Below are 18,007 nucleotides of genomic sequence, written 5' to 3'. Positions count from 1 at the left end.
GACTCCCGCCGTCCAATCAGGAGGCGACCCCGCCCCACGGTGCTCCAATCGGCGTCGGCGCGCGAGGAGGCGCGGCAGGGACCGGGGACAAGTGCGCGGCAGTGCGGCGCGCCGTTTGGGCCCGACGGCGCTGCGGACCGCGGCGGGACCGGAAATGTCAGGCCGTCCCCGCCCCGCGCCCGGCCGGCCGGAGGTGGGGTCGCTGCCCCGGGCGGCTCGGCGCAGGGGAGGCGATGGCGCCGGTGGAGTCCAAGCTGCGGGCCGAGGCCGGGTTCGGGGCGCTCCCGCGGCGGGCGCTCGCCCGGTACCTGCTCCTCCTGCGGCTGTACCCGGTGCTCACCAAGGCGGCCACCAGGTGGGCGGGGGCGGGGCGCTGCAGGGGCGACGTGCCCGCGTTTCGAGACGACCCCGGCCTTAAATTAAGCAGAAACCTCGGTTCTGGGAAGCACTTTTTGGGCGGTCTCGACACAAACCGGAGACCTGCGGGCCTGGCCTGCGGCGAGCCGCCCTTTGGTGCGGAGGGCGGACTTCCCCGCGGGACGCTCCCGCTTCCTTCTTTCCAACTTTTCCCCGTCCGCCCTCCGTGAGTTCAGCCTTCCGTGGAGGCGGAGGGCTGCCGTGCAGCTGCGATCGCGGCTCACGGAGCCGGCCTCTTGGCCAGGAACTAGACGAGAAGCGGGTGAATACGTGGCAGATACGGTGGTCAGGGCCTGCGTGAGAAGGTGACGCCGAACGGGCCGCGTGAAGGGAAGCAGAAGCGCCCCCGGCCCGCGGGAGTGGGAAGGAGTCTGTCTGCAGGAAGCCAGCGGCCTGCGAGGGGACAGCGTCAGAGCAAGGTGGCTCCAGGCCCCGCAGCAGGAACTTAGGGTCTCATAGCTCAGGGAGCGCCTCAGAAAGCAGCTATGGACCAAGCCTGGGGGGAAGAAACTTGGCCTGACTCCACCTTTTTGTTGAAGTTTTCACTGTGGTAATTGTAGGTTCATATGCGGTTGTAGGACGTGATAGAGAGATCCCTTGTGCACCCTGTCCAGTTTCTGTAAACAGCACAATATCACAGCCTGGACATCGACCCCAGCACAGGTCACAGGTCACATTCAAACTTTGCCCCGTTTTTCTTGTGCTCGTGCATATTTAGTTCCGTGCAGTTTTATCACATACACGGGTTCATGTATTCACCAGCACAGCGAAAATACAGAAGTGTTATCATAAGGTTCTCTCTGGTTGCCCTTGGATGACCAGACCTTTCTGATTCCCCGAATGGTAACATTTGGCAAAACTGTAGTATAACATCCCAACCAGGACGTTGACACCAGTGCAGCCCACCAACTGGAAACCTGCTTGCACTTAACGTGTGTGCGTGTGTGTGTGTGTGTGTGTGCACGTGTGTGTGGGGTGGGGGTGGGGGTGTGTGTGTGTGTGTAAGTTCTGCTGTCCGCACCTGGCGCTGTAGGGGCTTCGCACTGCAGCTGCTGTATTAGACTCATCCCACCCACGTCCAGCATGTCCCCGCAGCCCTGCCAGTTCACCTGCAGGAAAGGGACACCCTCACACTGCTTGCTCCTGTTTTCTGATTCTCTCTGTCCACAGTGGTGTTTTGTCAGCACTTGGGAACCTCCTCACCCAGATGATTGAGAAGAAATCTCGGAAAAAAGAAAACTCTCCAAGTCTAGATGTCAGTGGGCCCCTCAGATATGCGGTTTACGGGTGAGTGCCGGGCAGGGGCTGGCTTACCCTGGTGCCAACCGACGACGGCCAACCTGGGGCACCAAAGCCACGTTTTTGGAATTAAGCATTGAAGTAATCATCATGGGGAAAAATAAGAACAGTTTATATAGTTTGTGTAGTATGTGTACACATGCGTATAGTTTTGTAGTTTTATTTTTAAAGGCATGGGTGGGAGTGGCCATCTTATTTGGGCTGAGAGGGAGACCTGATGGCAGGTAACTCACCGAAAACCTGAAGTCAGATCTCAGGACTCAAAGACCCTGGAAGCACCCTAGGTTGGGCTCTAAAGGAGAAAAACTGACTCAAATATGGCTGGTTTCTATTATTTTCTTTTTCTTTTCTTTCTTTCTTATTTTTTTTGGAGACAGGGTCTTGCTCTGTTGCCCAGGCTGCGGTACAGGGGCATCATCATAGCTCACTGCAGCCTTGAACCTCCTGGCTCAAGGGATCCACCTGCTCAGCCTCCCTAGGAGCTGGGACTACAGGTGTGAGCCACCATGCCCCGTTAATGTTACTTTTAATATTTTGTATAGATGGGGTCTTACTATTCTCAGGCTGGTCTCAAGCTCCTGACCTCAAGTGATCCTCCTGCCTCAGCCTCCCAGAGTGCTAGGATTACAGGCATGAGGCACGACACCTGGCTTCTATTGTTATTTTCATAGCGTAAACATCCACAAAAATACTCAGGTATTGTAAAAAATGTCCAGTTTCTGAACCACTTTCTGAATTGCAAAAGCACAGTGATTCAGGAGTTTAACCAATTTAACCCACCCTGAGCTCTATGGCCAACATTAGTGTTATAAATGGATTATTTTGAAGTCTTTTCCAACTAGTGATTTTTTTAAATTCAGAATTCACAAAGACCATTTTTGTACTTGTAAGCATGCTAATTTGAGTCATCGTGGTTTTTCCATAATTAATTTAAAGCGGGGGTCCCAGAAAAGGGTATGTAGCAAGATTACCTAGGAGGCCTTATCCAGTTACCAATCGATCCATCCCCAAGACTTCAGTTCTCCCCAAGAAGAATCCCTGCTGGAGGTGGGAAAACCCAACTGAGAACCACTTGTTTAAAGACTTTCAGTGTCAGAAGTCGAGAGACTCCTGGGTCTCAAACCCTCTTTTCATTGCCGAATTTTAAGTCCTGGCAGGTCTGTTGTGCCAGGAGACATAGTGGCTGGGCCGCATTCTGTCCCAGGTACGCTGTGGAATTAACAGCAGCAATGGAGACAGGTCCGTGGGCAGCACCAGCTCTCACCCTTGCCAGTTGCCCCAGAGTGATAAAAAGCTCTAAAACCAGGGTCGTGTCCATCTGTTTATTACTGAGCACCTTCTCAGAGCCAGGCCCTGTTCTGGGCACTGCAGCTCAGCTGTGGACAGACAGACACCGCGTGCCCGTGGGGTCTCCCTCTGGGGGGGAAGAGGGCGCTATCTAACCAAGCGATTGAGATCGTGACAATGCTCTGCGGAAAACCGACCAGGGCCTGGAAGAAGGAGAGGCGGCACAGGGCTGTGCGTTAGCCAGGACCCCCAGGAAGGGCCTGTCCACGTGCAGATGGGGAGAAAGCTCTGGGAGCCAAGGATCCAGGCCAGGAACGGCTTTGGTCTACTAGAGACCAAAAAGGAGCCTGAAGCAGATTCAGAGAAAACATATTTTCTAGAAGGTCCATGCACACCTGTGTGGTCAGAACTCAGGGGTGTCAGGGAGACGGGTCGGGGGTGAAGCTGGACCAGGGAAGGGCCCGGCCAGAGAACCGCAGCCGGCTCACACCCGCCGCGGGGCCTCAGCTTCTTCTTCACAGGGCCGCTGAGTCACCACTTCTACCTCCTCCTGGAGCGCTGGGTCCCTCCGGAGGTTCCCTTGGCGGGAGTCAAGAGGCTCCTCCTGGAACGCCTCCTCGTGGCTCCGGCCTTCCTGCTGCTGTTCTTCCTCGTCATGAACTTCCTGCAGGTGGGTGTCTGCCGCTGCCCTTACCACAGCTCTGCATTTAGCATCGGCTTGCTTTTCTTCTAGGAGATGAGGGCTCTGTCGCCCAGGCTGGAGTGCAGGGGTCTCATCACCGCAGCCTCCAACTCCTGGGCTCAAGGGATCCTCCCGCCTCGGCCTCCCGACTAGCTGGGACTGCAGGCGTGCGCCACTTCACCAGGCTAATATTTTGGATTATTTAGTATTTGCAGAGACAGTCTCTCGCTATGTTGCTCAGGCTGGTCTCGGGCTCCTGGCTCAGGTGATCCTCCCACCTCAGCTTCCCAAACTGCTAGGATTACAGGCGTGAGCCACTGCGCCTGCTGAATTTTGCTTATTTTCTATTAGTGTTTGGGTTTTCTTTTTTTTTTCTGATTTGTGTATTTACATGTTAAGGATATCCTTTGCCAAATACGAGTTGCAGGTATTTTCTCCATTTTTTAGGTGTTTTTGTCTTTTAGCTTCATATAAAGTTAAAGTTCAAAGTTTACATAAATGAAGCTATTTATAGTGTTTTTCCCCATACAGAAGTTTTAAAAGCTCATATATTCAAATATGACATTCTTTTCCTTGGTGCACTTCCTTATAGTGCAGCATGTCCTGTCCTTGCTTCTTTTACTCTTAGGATTTATTTTGTGCATATTGCTACACCCAAATAGAAATATTCTCCTACACTTTCCTGCAGTTTCCTTATGGTTTAATTTCTGTTTACAGTGGGGGACGTCTTGATCTTCTCCACTGGCATCACACACTGTCTCATTACCATTTCTTGAACAGCCCCAGTATTCTGGAACGATAATTTGTCATATTTCCATGCCCACGTGTGGTGGCCGTTATCTGGACTCTTTGCCCTTTTGCTGATTTCATTTTCATTGTATTTTTTGTTTTTTTTTTTTGGTTTTGGGGCTGTTGCTACCAGACTATTTTAATTAGCATAATTTTGTAGTATTTTCTTAAATTCCTAGTAAAGTAGGCCTTCCCTCCTTACTTTCCCAGATGACCTGCCCATTTATTTTTTTAGATGACATTTACAGTCAGTTTATTTGGGGCCCATTTTCAGAGAAACTCCTGAAGGGTTCGGTTGGGAATGCATCAGCTTTGGGGCTGGGCGTCACGGCAGGTGTGCAGGGCGCGCTGTGCACAGCCCCCGGGTGCTGCCGCGGAGCTGACCCCGCCTCCCCGCAGGGGCAGGACGCGGTGGCCGCTGTGGCCACGGTGCGTGCGCACTTCTGGCCGGCGCTGAGGACGAACTGGAGGGTCTGGACGCCGATGCAGTTCATCAACATCAACTACGTCCCGCTGCAGGTGAGGCCGCCCCGCCCCGCCCGGCCCCGCCCCCTGTCCCGCCGTTTCCCACTGCGCAGAGCGGCCTCCCGGCTGGTCCCGCCGCCTCCCGCTTCCTCCCCGGGCTCGGGTTGTCCAGTGGCTGGACGTGCTGGACACTGGGCCGCGAGGTCGACGCATCTGCAGCCATACCTGGTGGGGGGGGGACACCTGGGTGGTGGGCAGAGTGGCCGACACCTGGGAGGTGGGGAGCTGGAGTGGGGTGGGAGTGGGGGGCAGGGCAGGGGTGGGGGACACCTGGGGGTGGGGGTGGCCCTGAGGGGCCAGGTTCTGGAAGGCCCCTCTGGGAGGCTGCAGGCGGCCTTGGGGGAGCGAGTCGCAGTCAGGGCTGGGGCCACCCACACGTGCCGCTCACGATATCCTGGGGGGTAAAGAAGGGGTCAGTTTGGCCCCGTGGAGGCTGGGAGCAAGCTCAGTGGGCAGAGGGGCCGGCAGGGGCGGAAGACCCTCGTGTGCCTGTGGCTTGCCCAGCTGTGCTCAGCCCTGGGGAGGGAGAGGTTTCCCAGGGAGGGCAGCAGAGACGCAGGGGGAGGAACCTGCAGCTGTGGGCCGAGCACGCCAAGGAATTTCGAGGAGGAAATAAAGACGGAAGGCAGAGTGTCCGACAGCCTGGAGGGCCCTAGGATGGAGGAGCGGAGAGGCAGGAAGGGGCCTCCAGGTAGCCTAGGGACAAAGTGGGAGGCTGTGGTTAGAGCTTCCGTTTTTAGGTGGCCGCAGGTGCTTAAGGGGCAGTGGAGTTTATTCCACAAGTGTCCCCTGGGCACCCACTCTGCCCTGCTGCTTGAGACCCTGGGACACAGTGGTCCACCAGGTGGGCGGGACTGCCCCTTCCACTGAGCCACACGCCAGGGAGGCTTGGCACCTGGCCAAAGGTGGTTTCAGGTGGGAGCAGCTCTGTCACCTCATCAAAGCAGGGAAGAGGGACCCTGGTGAGCTGGGGTCAAGGGCGGTGTGGGGGGGCCAGTGTCAGCCATGCTCCCCACAGAGGGGGCGGCCACCTCGTGAGCCAGGAGCCGAGGTGTGCAGTGAGGAGGAAGGGGCCCGTGATTTGCTTTTGTGATGACCGAGTTGCTGTTTTCCTGTCGCCCTACAAACGTCGTCAGGAGGGGACCGTTTGTCTCCCTCACCCCCTCTGCCCGGCACCAGCGTGACGCTGTGTGCGAACTACAGGCGCAGTGATACGGCAGTGGGTGGGTGGTTCAACAGGTGAGCTCTGTCCCGGGTGACCGATGCTTGGTAACTGCGGTCACAGCCGCCCACTTACCGCAGCCTGACTGTTCTCTCCGGCAGTTCCGGGTGCTTTTCGCCAACCTGGTGGCTCTGTTCTGGTACGCCTACCTGGCCTCTCTGGGGAAGTGAGGATGGCGCGGGAGAACAGCAGATGCACTGCGGCCGGGGTCTGGGGGAGCCTCACCTGCCCAGAGAGCAGAACCAACCCCATCAGGACTCCAGCTGACACTAAATCACGTGATTCAAGATGCCCTAAAATAACGGATGGAGAAACAGAGACCTCTCAATGTCAGAATCTCGTGTTTTGACAAGGCAGGAGCTGACTTCAGATGCCGCTGCCCTAGAAACTCAAACTACAGTAGAGACGACGTCACTTGTCACTGTGGACTGAATTAGGATCACAATAAACTATAATGTGGCTTCTTCAGTGGTGGTTTCAATTTCTCAGAACAACTGCTGTTGCTTTGGAAGAAATGCATAGCCAGATTTTGTTTTTACTTTTTTATTGTGGTAAAATACATAAAATACACAATTTACCATTTTAGGCTGGTGTGATGGTAGTGGGTTATCAGAGCTTATTAACATTAGTGTCACTGAAGTTGGCATACGACCCCTCACTGCTACATTTGACAGGCTTTAAAAAAATTTACTATTTTAACCATTTTTAAGTGTATAGTTCAGAAGCATTAAGTGCATTCACAGTTGGTACAACCGTCACCATCACCCATTTCTAGGACCTTTCATCGTCCCAAACTGAAACTCTGTCCCCATCAAACACTAACTGCCCCTTTCCCTCCCCCCATAACCCCCATTCTGCTTTGTCTCTGTAAATTTGACTCCAGGTGCCTCAAATGAATGGAACCATACAGTGTTTGTTCTTTTATGACTATTTCACTTAGCGTGGCATCTTCTATGGCTTGAATGTGGTATCCCCTCCAAAATTCACGTTAACATTTAATCCCCATTCTGGGGGTACTAAGAGGTGGGGCCTGTGGGGATGTGATTAAGTCACAGGGACCACCCTTATGAATGGATCGAGGCCCTCATAAAAGAAGCTTTAGGGTTCACCCTCGTGTCTTCCCGAGCCCCCCTCCATGTGGGGACAGTCCTCCCCTCTGGAGGGTGCAGTAACCAGGTGCCTTCTTGGAAGCAGGAAGGGCCCCCTCCCAGCTGGCACACTGCTCTTGGACTTCCAGCTGCCAGAACTGTGAGAAGTAAAGTTGTACTGTTTATAAATAACCTAGTTTGCGAGATCTTGTTATAACAACACAAACGGACTAAGACAATATCATGTGTCAGAATTTCCTTCCTTTTTTTTTACTTATTTTTTTAGAGACAGGGTTTCACTGTCGCCCAGGCTAAAGTGCAGTGGTGCGATCAGAGCTCACGGCAGCCTCCAACTCCTGGGCTTCAGTGATCCTCCTGCCTCAGCCTCCCAAGTAGCTGAGGTTACGTCTTTCCTTTTTAAAAAGACTGAACATTCCACTGTGTACAGACCACGTTTTGTTTATCCACTCACCTTTCAATGCTTGTTTGGGTTATTTCCAACTTCTGGCTACAAAGAATGATGCTGCTCTGAACATGGGAGTACAAATACCTGTTCACATCCCTGCCTGCCCTCAGACTTTCAAACAATTGTTCTTTTGGCTCAGAATACACACGGTGGGGCGGGGTAGTTCCCAAAGGAATTTTAGAGCATCTTCAAAAGGGACACAGATGGTCCTACAATTCACGTGAAAGGTGACAGTTCCATCTGCGCCTCTAATCTGCCACCTCCCAGTGACTCCTGTCCCACTGGCCGTGGAGGATCTCAGAGCAGATTTCAGATTTAATGCTGTAGGTCGGTCGTAGTACTATCAGCCTGCTGTGAGCCTGCTTTGTGCCGGAACTCGTCTGAAAGCCTCACATGTGTCAGCATCATTTGATCCTGCAACAATCCTGTGAGGTAGGTACCACTGTTTCCCCCATTTTGCAAATGGGGAAACTGAGGCAAGACCCCTCAGCTGGCAAGACATGAATCCTGGATTCAGCCGGTTCCCGAGCCCCTGGCTTCACTGTCTCCTCACACAGCCTCTCGGCGTCAGGGTGAGCTTAAAATGGAGAGTTCGCTGGGGAAGGGTTTTGTTCCTAAGTAATGTGAATTCCTGGCGTTACCTGGCTGGCCGCAGTCTGCGTTCACTCAAGTTCGTTTGACACACATGTACCGAGTGCTATCGGCCCACGGGAAGGCGGAGGCGCAGGACTTTTCAGTCCCCCGGGTGAACACTCACAAGTAATGTGGAAAACAGGTATCTGTGAGTGGTTAGGTGAGCTGGAAATAGTTCTGAGCAAGCACTTTGCCCTACACTCAGGTCTCAGTGCCTTGACCAAATCGTATCTTAATTATATCTGAACAAAACGAACCCATAAAGTCTAGGAAACCGCCCCGAGTGATACGAGCCAGAATCCACAGTGCGCTGCCCGAGGGCTGGCTTTCCCCAAGCACAGCTGACACGGAAACTTTGACTGCAACGAGGTGGGAACTGAAGGACTCCAGGAAAGAGAAACAGTCTCTTGAGACAGAAAAAAAGGGGTTTCTCTCTTTAAAATGTAGGGCGTGCGCTATCCCATAATGGCTCACACAGCGTTCGCTCGCCTAGAAGAGAGTGTGTTTCCAATGTGGCCTCCAGGCGGCAGGTCCCCCACCCCTGCCCAAGACTCTTCTAGATTCACTTGCTTCTTGGTTTCCTTCCACGTAGGCAAGTGGTGTTCGGTTTTCTCAGGTACATAAAGATCTGAATTCCAGCTTTTCAAAATTTTGTTAACTAACTTCTCTGCTGTAGTCTTTTCTCATGAATTCAATTATGGCCTTGCAGATTTGTCTTTTTAAAAGATTAAAATTTAAAAAAAAATCTTTTTAGTATTATATTTCAGTAAACAACCCGCAGAAGAAGCAGACCTAAATGTATGGGTTCAAGACACCAAGTTTAAGCAGAGGTGTGGGTATTTCTGGGGAAAAGATTAATTCTTCAAAGTGGTTTTGTAAAAATGCAAATTATATCATGTCACTTTCCAACTTAAAAATGGGCAGATCTAGTCCAGCAGTCTCACTTCTGGGTACAGACCCAAGGATTTAAGGCAGGGTCTCAAAGAGGTATTTGCACACCGACGCTCACACCAGCTTCAGTCACCACAGCCAGAAGGTGGAAATAACCCAAGTGCCCGACGGCGGGTGAATGGAGAAACAGAATGTCGTCTGTCCGTCCGGTGCGGTATCATGCACCTTAAAAGGAAACGCCGACACAGGCTGTAACATGGAACTTCGAGGACATTATGCTAAGTGCGATTTCACTTGTATGAAGTCCCTAGAGCAGCTGAACTAATAGAAAGTAAAACGGCGAGCCAGGAACAGAGGGGAATAGGGAGTTACCGTTTAATGCGGACAAAATTTCAGTTCGGGAAGATGAAAAGGTTCTGAGATACACGGTGGCGGCTGCAGGACGACATCAATGTACCTAAAGCGGCCGGACCAACTCTTAGAAATGGTTAGGATGGTAAACTCTATGTGCTCTACCACAATAAAGAATTTTTTAAAAAACAAAAACCTTCTAGAAGTTTTGTAGTTCACCTGAAGCCCCAAGTTCTTACCTGCAAGACCCTGCGGGTCCTTCCTCTGCGTTTCTCAGCAGCCGCCACCTCCCTCGGGCTCCCTTGGGCTCCCCCGGCGCAGCCTGCCCACCGCGGGCGCCCGCGCAGCCCGACGCCGCCGTCCCAGGAGTCCGCCTCGCTCCCGCCGCCGCCCCGCCCGGACGCCGGCCCCACCTGTGCCACGGCGGGAAGCTCCGGGAGTCCCCAGGGCTGGCAGGAGCGGACGATCCGACTCCAGGGTCTTCTGCAGACGTCGAGGGAGGGTCTCGGCGAAGAGGAGTCCGCGAACCCTCGAGAACCCGCCGCGAGCGGCGCCCAGCTCCGCCTTCCCTCCGGCAGGCGTGGCCGGGAGCTCCGAGCGCCCCTGCGGCCCGGTAGGCGGGACTTCCGCCAGGCCCGCCGGAAGCGGCTCTCGCCTTGTCCCTCGCGGCGCGCCGTCCGGGCCGAGAGCGCCTGCGCGGGCCGGCGCGGAGCGGGCGGCATGGCGTTCCGGCAGGTGCTGCAGCTGGCGGCCTGCGGGCTGGCCGGGGGCTCGGCCGCCGTGCTCTTCTCGGCCGTGGCGGTGGGGAAGCCGCGCGCGGGCGGGGACGCGGAGCCGCGCGCGGCCGAGCCGCCGGCGTGGGCGGGGGGCGCGCGGCCGGGGCCCGGCGTCTGGGACCCCAACTGGGACAGGTGCGCCTCTGCCCGGGGCGCGCTCTCGGGTCTCGGTTCCCAGGGGCGGGGGACCGGCGGGGCGGGCGGGGCCGTGCCCGGGGCGCTCCGGGCGGCGGGGCCGACGGGGCCGGGCTGGCAACTCGCGTCTCGGGTCGCGCGGCGGCCACAGGTGGTGACTGAACGTTTGCAAATGGCGCGTGTGAATGCGGAAGCGTAGCCTTAGTTTTATTTCACGTTAAAGAAAAAGCAGTGCGCGTTTTTAATATTCACTGTGTGTTGAGATGATAGTATATTTGGCATATTGGATTAAATAAAGTGTGATGTTGAAATTTCACCTGTTTCTCTTTTTTAATGTTGCTACTAGAACATTTAAATCCCGTCTGTTGCTGGCCTTCTGCTTCTATCGGATAGGGCGGTCCTGGAGGTGGGAAGCGGTCATTGTGGGACGGTCCTTCCTGCGCTTGATAGCGTGAGATTTTGGGCACAGAACTATTCATAATACTTGTTACTACAGTTGTATCAGGAGCTTCATAGATATGTTTTTTCACCTTCAATTTTTTAAAAAATAAACTTTACAGAAAAATTGCAAAGAAAATAGAGTCCCTTTATACCCTACACGTAATTTATTATTAACATCTTACATCAGGTATGGTGTGTTTGTCACAATTAATGAACCCATATTGATACAGTATTATTAACTAAAGTTCATGCTTCATTGTGATTTTTAAAAATTGGTTTTTACTTAATGTCCTTTGTTCCAGGATCCCACATGACAATTAGTCTTCCTGTCTCCTTCGGCTCCTTTTGGCCGTGGCAGTTTCTCAGACTTTTCTTGTTTTGATGATCGTGACTGTTTTGAGGAGTCCTGGTCAGGTGTTTTGTAGCAGGTCCGTCAACTGGCATTGTCTGATGTTTTTCTCTGGACAGACTGGAGTCATATTCTCTTTTTTAGAAATCAGTACCTTCTGAATTTCTTAGGCCTTTTTAAGGAGCCAGATTCACTCCGGGGTTAAAGAACTTGCTTGAAGTAGAACCAACGGTTGAATCCAGTGTCACCTGATTTAAGCCAATGTTTGTGTTTGCATGTCATGTCCAGATTTATGACCGGGGGACGCTGGGAGAAGAGAACTGAACCTCGTGGGGTGAGGACGAACTCATGACAGACAGAAGGCACGGGCCACTGCAGGAAGGTGCCGGAAAAGGAGCACTTTTCCTCTTGTATGCCATAGGTCCATGCTAGAAAGTTCCAGAGCCTCATCTGGTTAAACCTCCAGGCTTTTCTGGGGCTTCAGGTAGTCCGTGGATACCTGCCTCTGGGACTGTAGCTCCCAAATGTTTTCTCTGGGCCCTCCAGACATGCCAGTGTGGTGGAACAGGCGGGCGCCCCAGGTCAGCACGGCCCAAATAACCCCTGAGGCACCATTACGCCTTTCCAGAACTTCCTCTTCCACCATTGTCTCAGCTAAGCAAATCCTGGCAGGTTCCACTTGTGCTCGTCCCATTCTCTGCCACATTTAACTTACTGGCTTCAGCTCTGTGAGCCACCAGAAACCGGCCTGGCCTCTCCTGACCTGGGTTCCTTCACGTCCCGCAGCTCTGGAATAGGACTCTGATAACGGGAATGTTTCTTTCCTGCCGTCCGACGCAGTAGCCACTACCCCAAGTGGGCATTTAAATGTGTTTAGTGTGACTGAGGAAATGGAGCTCTAGTTTTATTTAATTTTAATTATGTTGAATCCAAACAGCCACATAGCTAGCGGCTACTGTGGACAATGCGGTTCTAGGGCCTGCTGAAATGTCCCCGTCGGAGAGACGGTTCTGGCCACCCTGTGGACACTTCCCTCCCACCACCGCTCTATCCTGTCACCTGGTTTTGTTCCCCACGTGCTTGATGCTGTTCCGGGTTGTCTGCTGATTGTCTGCTACTCCTCGCTGGGACTAAGTTGCACAGGGCTTCACCTGTCTGTCTTGCTCACCCCTGTGTCACCCAAAACAGGCCTGGAGCTGGCTGTCGGGGTACAGAGTGGAGCGTGCTCTGAGAGGCTGGTCTCCAGGGCAGTGCCGAGGGCCCTGGCCTCTCCCCCGAGCTCTTCCCAATCAGTCTGACGATTTGGAAATACCATCTTATCAGAAATACTTGAAGGTGACCTGGGAACAGAGGTCACAAGGACATACCATCTTGTGTTTCAACATTAGGCGAGAACCCTTGTCTCTGATGAACGTGCGGAAGAGGAACGTGGAGTCTGGAGAAGAAGAACTGGCTTCCAGGCTTGACCACTGCAAAGCCAAGGCCACGCGGCACATCTTCCTCATCAGGCACTCCCAGTACCACGTGGACGGCTCCCTGGAAAAGGACCGCACGCTGACCCCACTGGGTATGTGACGGGCTCGATGCCCCGCCGGCCCCCGTTGGCCATCCTTCTCGAAGGTGCACGAGGCATTGGGCCTCCTTGAACCTGGGTCAGAGACATTGGCATTATCAGTGACGGTCAGCTGAACTTGGACAGGAGACAGGCTTTTAGAAATGTCCTTCGCTTTTAAAAACTGTTGCGACTGGCCTTGCTTGCGAGCGATGCAGTTCAGTGTGTGTTCTAGCAGGGGCCTCGTACTGCCCCTGGGTCCGCTGACGGCTGCACGCCTCTCGCGCTGCATTTTTCTTGACTTAAGTTGCTGCTGAGGATCCTTCCATTCAGCACCTACAGATCTGCTTGGCCTTTGCACCGTGAGGTCCTGTCGAACAGACAAGACAGCAGGAAGTCCCAGCTGTCCCGGGCAGACCTGTGGTTGCCGGTTTCTTGGGGCTGTGACCAGGGCTGCCAGGAATGTCTCTGTGCCCGTGCGCGGGTCTGTGGGAGAAATCCCTGGGGAAGGAAATGCAGGGTGGTGTGAGGTCCAGCGTAAATGTTTAAATGGGATCTTGCCCACTCGTGCACGTATCTGGCCAAAGGGCCTGAGCTCCAGCAGACGCTGCCCCTCCCCTGCAGAGCTGCTCTGGCTCCTGTGCCCAGGTGGAAGGTGACGCAGGTAGCAGATGTCACCACATGCAAAGGAAACTGACTTCCTGGGGGCATTTTCAACCAGCTGCTAAAGCATGTGAGAAAACACATCTGCACGTGCTTCCAGTCTCCACCTGGTAACACTGAGATGTTCAGTTTTAAGAACTGACGCCTGTGATCTCACGTGGCCAGTGGGTCGGTCACACAGTCGAGCAGGAACGGTGCGAGGGGCCCAGCGTGGTGAGCAGGGGACAGTCATCAGGTCTGGTCATTGTTGATGGAATCAGATGTGTGTTTTCCACGTGGGGGTCGAAAACAGCTGGATCGTCTTGTGCTCTGGCTCACTGGGTGCTCACTGGGTGCCTGGCCCCACGAGGGCAGGGACGCGCCCCACGAGGGCAGGGACGCAGGGTGGTGCGTGGTGCTTGCTCGGGTGTCGCTCCCTGTGCAGGGAAGGAGGGATCCGGGCACAGGTGGTCCAAGGTGTGTTTCGCCTTCAAGGTCGTGAGCAGGCGGAACTCACTGGGCTCCGGCTCGCAAGCCTGGGGTTGAAGTTTACCAGGATCGTCCACTCCTCCATGACCCGGGCCGTGGAGACCACCGACATCATCGGCAGACACCTGCCAGGTGAGTGCTCTGCGTCGGGGCCTGAGCGTTAAGCGCGGCGCAGGCCACAGAGCAGCTCCCTGGAGACGCCAGCCGTGCGCGTGACGGCAACGCCAGGCGTCCCTGTGCTTCTCCCCAGGCGTCTGCAAGGTCAGCACGGACCTGCTGCGGGAGGGAGCCCCCATCGAGCCGGACCCGCCCGTGTCCCACTGGAAGCCAGAAGCTGTGGTGAGAACACCTCCCCGGCGCGGCCCCCGCCCCTCGGCCCCCGCCCCTCTGCCCCCGACCCGTTGGCCCCCCGCCCCTCTGCCCCCGACCCCTCTGCCCGTGTGCCCCTCTGCCCCCGACCCCTCTGCCTGTGTGCCCGGCTGTCCCCCGGGCAGTGGCGGTGCCTGCGTGCACACCGACGACTCCTGACTCGGCCCCCAGCAGTATTACGAAGACGGAGCCCGGATCGAGGCCGCCTTCCGGAACTACATCCACCGGGCGGATGCCAAGCAGGAGGAGGACAGTTACGAGATCTTCATATGTCACGCCAACGTCATCCGCTACATCGTGTGCAGGTGGGGGCCGGCCGGGCTGTGCTCGGCCTGAAACAGTCTCAGACGTAGCGGAAAGTAGCAGGAACAGGACAGGGTGGGCGGGTGCCCTCCACCCGCTTCCCCGCAGCTGACACCTGGCCACCCACCAGCTGCCTCGGGGCCTGGGCCCGTGGTCCCTGTCCCTGGGCTCCACCGGCCCGTGGGGGTCCTCAGTCTCGTCTTTCGTAACCGGGACCCTCTTGACGAGTCCCAGTCAGTCATCTGGGGTTCTCACGATTACGTGTTTGGGGGCAGATCGGTGCAGACAGTTGAGGTACCTGACGCTGGCGGGTCACCGTGGTGACCTGGGGTAGGTGGTGCGTGCTGGACTTGTCACACTTGACAAACATCCGACTTCAGACTTACGTGGGCTGCTTTCGGCACCGCCGTGTCCGGCTGGAAAGCCATCGCTCTGGTGTCTGTCTCACGGTGACCCTGTGTGTCCCGGGTCCCGCCTCTGTAGGTGCCGTCCTTGTGTCTGCGGCGCAGGCGCGGGGACGCTCTTTGCTCCCTGGGCTGCGCAGGCTGCTCCTTCAAGGGGCTCCCACTCTGGCACCACGGAACGTTCCAGGCTCAGGTTGTATTTTCCCTGCCACAGCCCTGAACCAGCCACGTCACAGAGGCCCCTGGGCGGCAGGCCGGTTTATACGCTTGTGAGTTGGAAACAGGCAAGAGGATTGGCCAAACCGCACTAAATGCCAGTCGTCCCCACAGGCCCCTAGACGGTGCCTGGGCTTCAGTAGTGGAGGGTTTCTCCTCTCGTGAGGACACAGCTGGCGGCAGGACCGGACAGAACCGGGCGGTGACACTGTCCGAAGCCAGGACCTGGGTCTCTGCCTGCGTGTCCTGTGGGCCCGTCCCCAGGGCTGTGGATGGCGACTTCCCCGCAGGTGTCAGTCGGTCGTGGTCCTGGCAGGACGCCCAGGGGTGGTGGGGCGCCGTGGTCTGGAGGGCAGCGGCCCCCAGAAACGCGGATGTGGGAGCCGGATTCTCAAGCTGCTGGTGGGAGGGAGGCCTGGTCTCGGCCACAGCGCTTGCCCTGACCTGCCCCAGTCACGTCCTCGTGTGCCCGTGAACGGGCCGTGTGGGTGATTCCTGCACTCACATGAACGTGTTAGTGCGTGTTCCGTGACAGTCACTTGGAGGTGACACCAGCGCTGACAACCCACCAGAAGTCATCGGGAACTTGGGAGTAGAGCTCACCTGTGCCGGACGGTCACCAGCTGGCATGTGACAGTCCTCTGTGCTGCTCCGCCCAGGGACCCGTGCCGTGGGGCAGAGCCGGGGAGACAGCGGGACACTGGGGGGCCGCGACCCGGGAGGTGGGGGCAGCGCTGAGCTGCTCAGCAAGTACCGACTGTGCCTAAAAGGCGCTTTAGGAGCTTGAAGATCGCCAGGGGCCGTGGGTCATCGCCAGGGGCCGTGGGTCATCGCCAGGGGCCGTGGGTCACTACTGTCCCTTCCTGGGGAGCAGCTACGGAGCTTCTCGGAGCGGGTCTGTTGTGCCGTTTGCCTGCCCTCCCGCCGTTACAGGAGAAGCAGGAGTTAACCTGCGTGCGCTTGTGAGAACCCACGTGTTTCTGACTCACACGCAGATCTTGCGCTGGGCTCGGTCCCAGAGCGGGGCAGGTCCCTTATTTGATGGGTCAGTTGCCATCGATCCGGGCAGCTCTTTCCCCTGCTGACCCCCAGGCCGGAAGACAGGGAAGACTTAGCCGGCGTGGGCCCCCCGAGTGTGCTCCGAGACCCCAGCCCTGTCTGCGAGCGGGGCGGGGCGTCCCCTGCCGCGGCCCGCCTTAGGAGCGAGCCCCCTGCTCCAGCGTGTTCTCTCCCCCCTCCCAGAGCGCTGCAGTTTCCTCCGGAAGGCTGGCTCCGCCTCTCCCTCAACAACGGCAGCATCACCCACCTGGTGATCCGACCCAACGGCCGAGTGGCGCTCAGGACCCTTGGTGACACCGGGTTCATGCCCCCCGACAAGATCACCCGGTCCTGAGGGCCGTCCGCCCGCCCCACCCTCCGCCTCAGCTCGAGACCTGGCTCTGGCCGGCTTCCTTCCGTCTTCCCCGTACAGGCCGCGCTGCAGTTACGTGTTGCTTCTGAGGAAGAGGCCGGCAGAAAAGCAGAAATATCTAAAATGCTGCATTTGGGTACTTATTTCTGGCCCAGGCTGCAAAGGCAAAGATTTGGATCAGACAGCCTGGCCTCTCTGCATGGTTTCCTACCTTCCTGCGACCTGCCAGGGTGACCCTGGGGGGCGAAACCTCAGGCAGGGCCAGGCCTGGGCTCGGGGCAACCCCAGGGCTCCCGTCAGGAACCTGTCAGGCACCAGGGTCTGCTCACTGCTCATTTCACTTCATACATTCTTGTTTCTTAAAACCCTTTGTCACTTAAGTACTTGTCAATTAAGGATTTTCCTTCTCTGGGTTCTTGCTTTGAAAACCAATTTCTCCCCCCAAAGCTACAGATCCCTGACCTGCTGGGTCTGACCCCCCACTTTACTAGGACTCCGGGGCACAAGGACTTACCAGCCACACAGATGAACTTGGACCGGGGGCGGGGGACACGAGACAAATCTGTGGAGGTGGCGTGACCGTGACCTTTGTGTGGGTCCCCAGGGAGGTGCAGGCTGGTGACAGCCCAGGAGGGGGTGTCCCCTTTCAACAAACTATCCCAGACTCACAGCTTAATCTTAGTTTGCCTCTAGGTAATCTTTAATGCTTATGGATTAAAATATTTAAACATGATGTATCTATGTCAAATATTCTGTTCATTTAGGAAAAACAGTACAATTTCTAGGAAGTGGTTATGAACATTTTCCGCAAGCAATTGAACTAACTGGGATATCCGATCTATTTCTCTGTCCACTTTGGAAATAGACACACAATAAAATTTTACTGGTTTTTAAAAAGTACTAATTGTGACTGTCATTAAAGAAAACAGGAAACCCGTGCAGGGTGACAGACAGGAGTGGTGTTGCCAGAAAGCTCTTGCACAGGCCGATGGCTTTGCCTGTGTCCGCCCGGCTGTCCTGCTCGGAGGACGTCCCGCCAGTGGCCTGGGGCCCTCTCCTCGCCCTAGACCGCGACAGCAGACCTAACGAATGGCTGTCTAGAGCCAACAGCCACGGCAACCATGCACCTTTTTCTGGAACTAGTTTCTACAAGCCAGAGACTGTGCCAACTTCAAAAACACACAGACAGCTGGCACGGTCACTTTTGACCTCAGGTGGCAAGGACGCCCAAGGTCACAGCCGTGGCATCCCAGCCCCCGCACATCGAAGT

The 18,007-nt window shown here is 55.7% G+C and overlaps 2 protein-coding genes across 4 annotated transcripts; both read left to right on the top strand.

Annotated features, from left to right (window-relative positions):
- Positions 1-101: 101 nt before the first annotated feature.
- Positions 102-6,707, top strand: PXMP2 (peroxisomal membrane protein 2). Of its 2 annotated transcripts, none has more exons than XM_069496721.1 (5): positions 102-355; positions 1,588-1,704; positions 3,511-3,673; positions 4,874-4,993; positions 6,323-6,707. In XM_069496721.1, exons 1-5 carry the CDS (start codon positions 234-236, stop codon positions 6,389-6,391), a joined length of 591 nt encoding a protein of 196 aa, XP_069352822.1. In that variant the 5' UTR covers positions 102-233; the 3' UTR covers positions 6,392-6,707. The 2 variants fall into 2 exon arrangements, with proteins under 2 accessions (XP_069352822.1, XP_069352824.1); XM_069496723.1 differs by lacking the exon at positions 102-355 and adding an exon at positions 844-1,210.
- A 3,631-nt stretch (positions 6,708-10,338) lies between these two features.
- PGAM5 (PGAM family member 5, mitochondrial serine/threonine protein phosphatase) lies at positions 10,339-17,465 on the top strand. Of its 2 annotated transcripts, none has more exons than XM_069496719.1 (6): positions 10,339-10,561; positions 12,740-12,918; positions 14,041-14,166; positions 14,285-14,373; positions 14,575-14,708; positions 16,569-17,465. In XM_069496719.1, the coding sequence occupies exons 1-6, from the start codon at positions 10,371-10,373 to the stop codon at positions 16,717-16,719; spliced, it is 870 nt and encodes a 289-aa protein (XP_069352820.1). In that variant the 5' UTR covers positions 10,339-10,370; the 3' UTR covers positions 16,720-17,465. The 2 variants fall into 2 exon arrangements, with proteins under 2 accessions (XP_069352820.1, XP_069352821.1); XM_069496720.1 differs by having other exon boundaries at positions 10,371-10,561; positions 14,578-14,708.
- Positions 17,466-18,007: the final 542 nt, after the last annotated feature.

The sequence above is a fragment of the Eulemur rufifrons genome, chromosome 21 (genome assembly GCF_041146395.1).
Source record: "Eulemur rufifrons isolate Redbay chromosome 21, OSU_ERuf_1, whole genome shotgun sequence".
In the NCBI taxonomy this organism is placed as follows: Eukaryota; Metazoa; Chordata; class Mammalia; order Primates; family Lemuridae; genus Eulemur; species Eulemur rufifrons.
The sequence above is the reverse complement of the archived record's forward strand: the minus strand, read 5'-3'. Positions and strand labels throughout refer to the sequence as shown.

Coding starts and splice junctions, on each gene's coding strand:
- PXMP2 (XM_069496721.1), top strand. CDS start 234: ATGGCGCCGGTGGAGTCCAAGCTGCGGGCCGAGGCCGGGTTCGGGGCG. Junction 356..1,587: donor CTCACCAAGGCGGCCACCAG/GTGGGCGGGGGC, acceptor CTCTGTCCACAG/TGGTGTTTTGTCAGCACTTG. Junction 3,674..4,873: donor TCGTCATGAACTTCCTGCAG/GTGGGTGTCTGC, acceptor GCCTCCCCGCAG/GGGCAGGACGCGGTGGCCGC.
- PGAM5 (XM_069496719.1), top strand. CDS start 10,371: ATGGCGTTCCGGCAGGTGCTGCAGCTGGCGGCCTGCGGGCTGGCCGGG. Junction 12,919..14,040: donor CCGCACGCTGACCCCACTGG/GTATGTGACGGG, acceptor TTCGCCTTCAAG/GTCGTGAGCAGGCGGAACTC. Junction 14,709..16,568: donor ATCCGCTACATCGTGTGCAG/GTGGGGGCCGGC, acceptor CCCCCCTCCCAG/AGCGCTGCAGTTTCCTCCGG.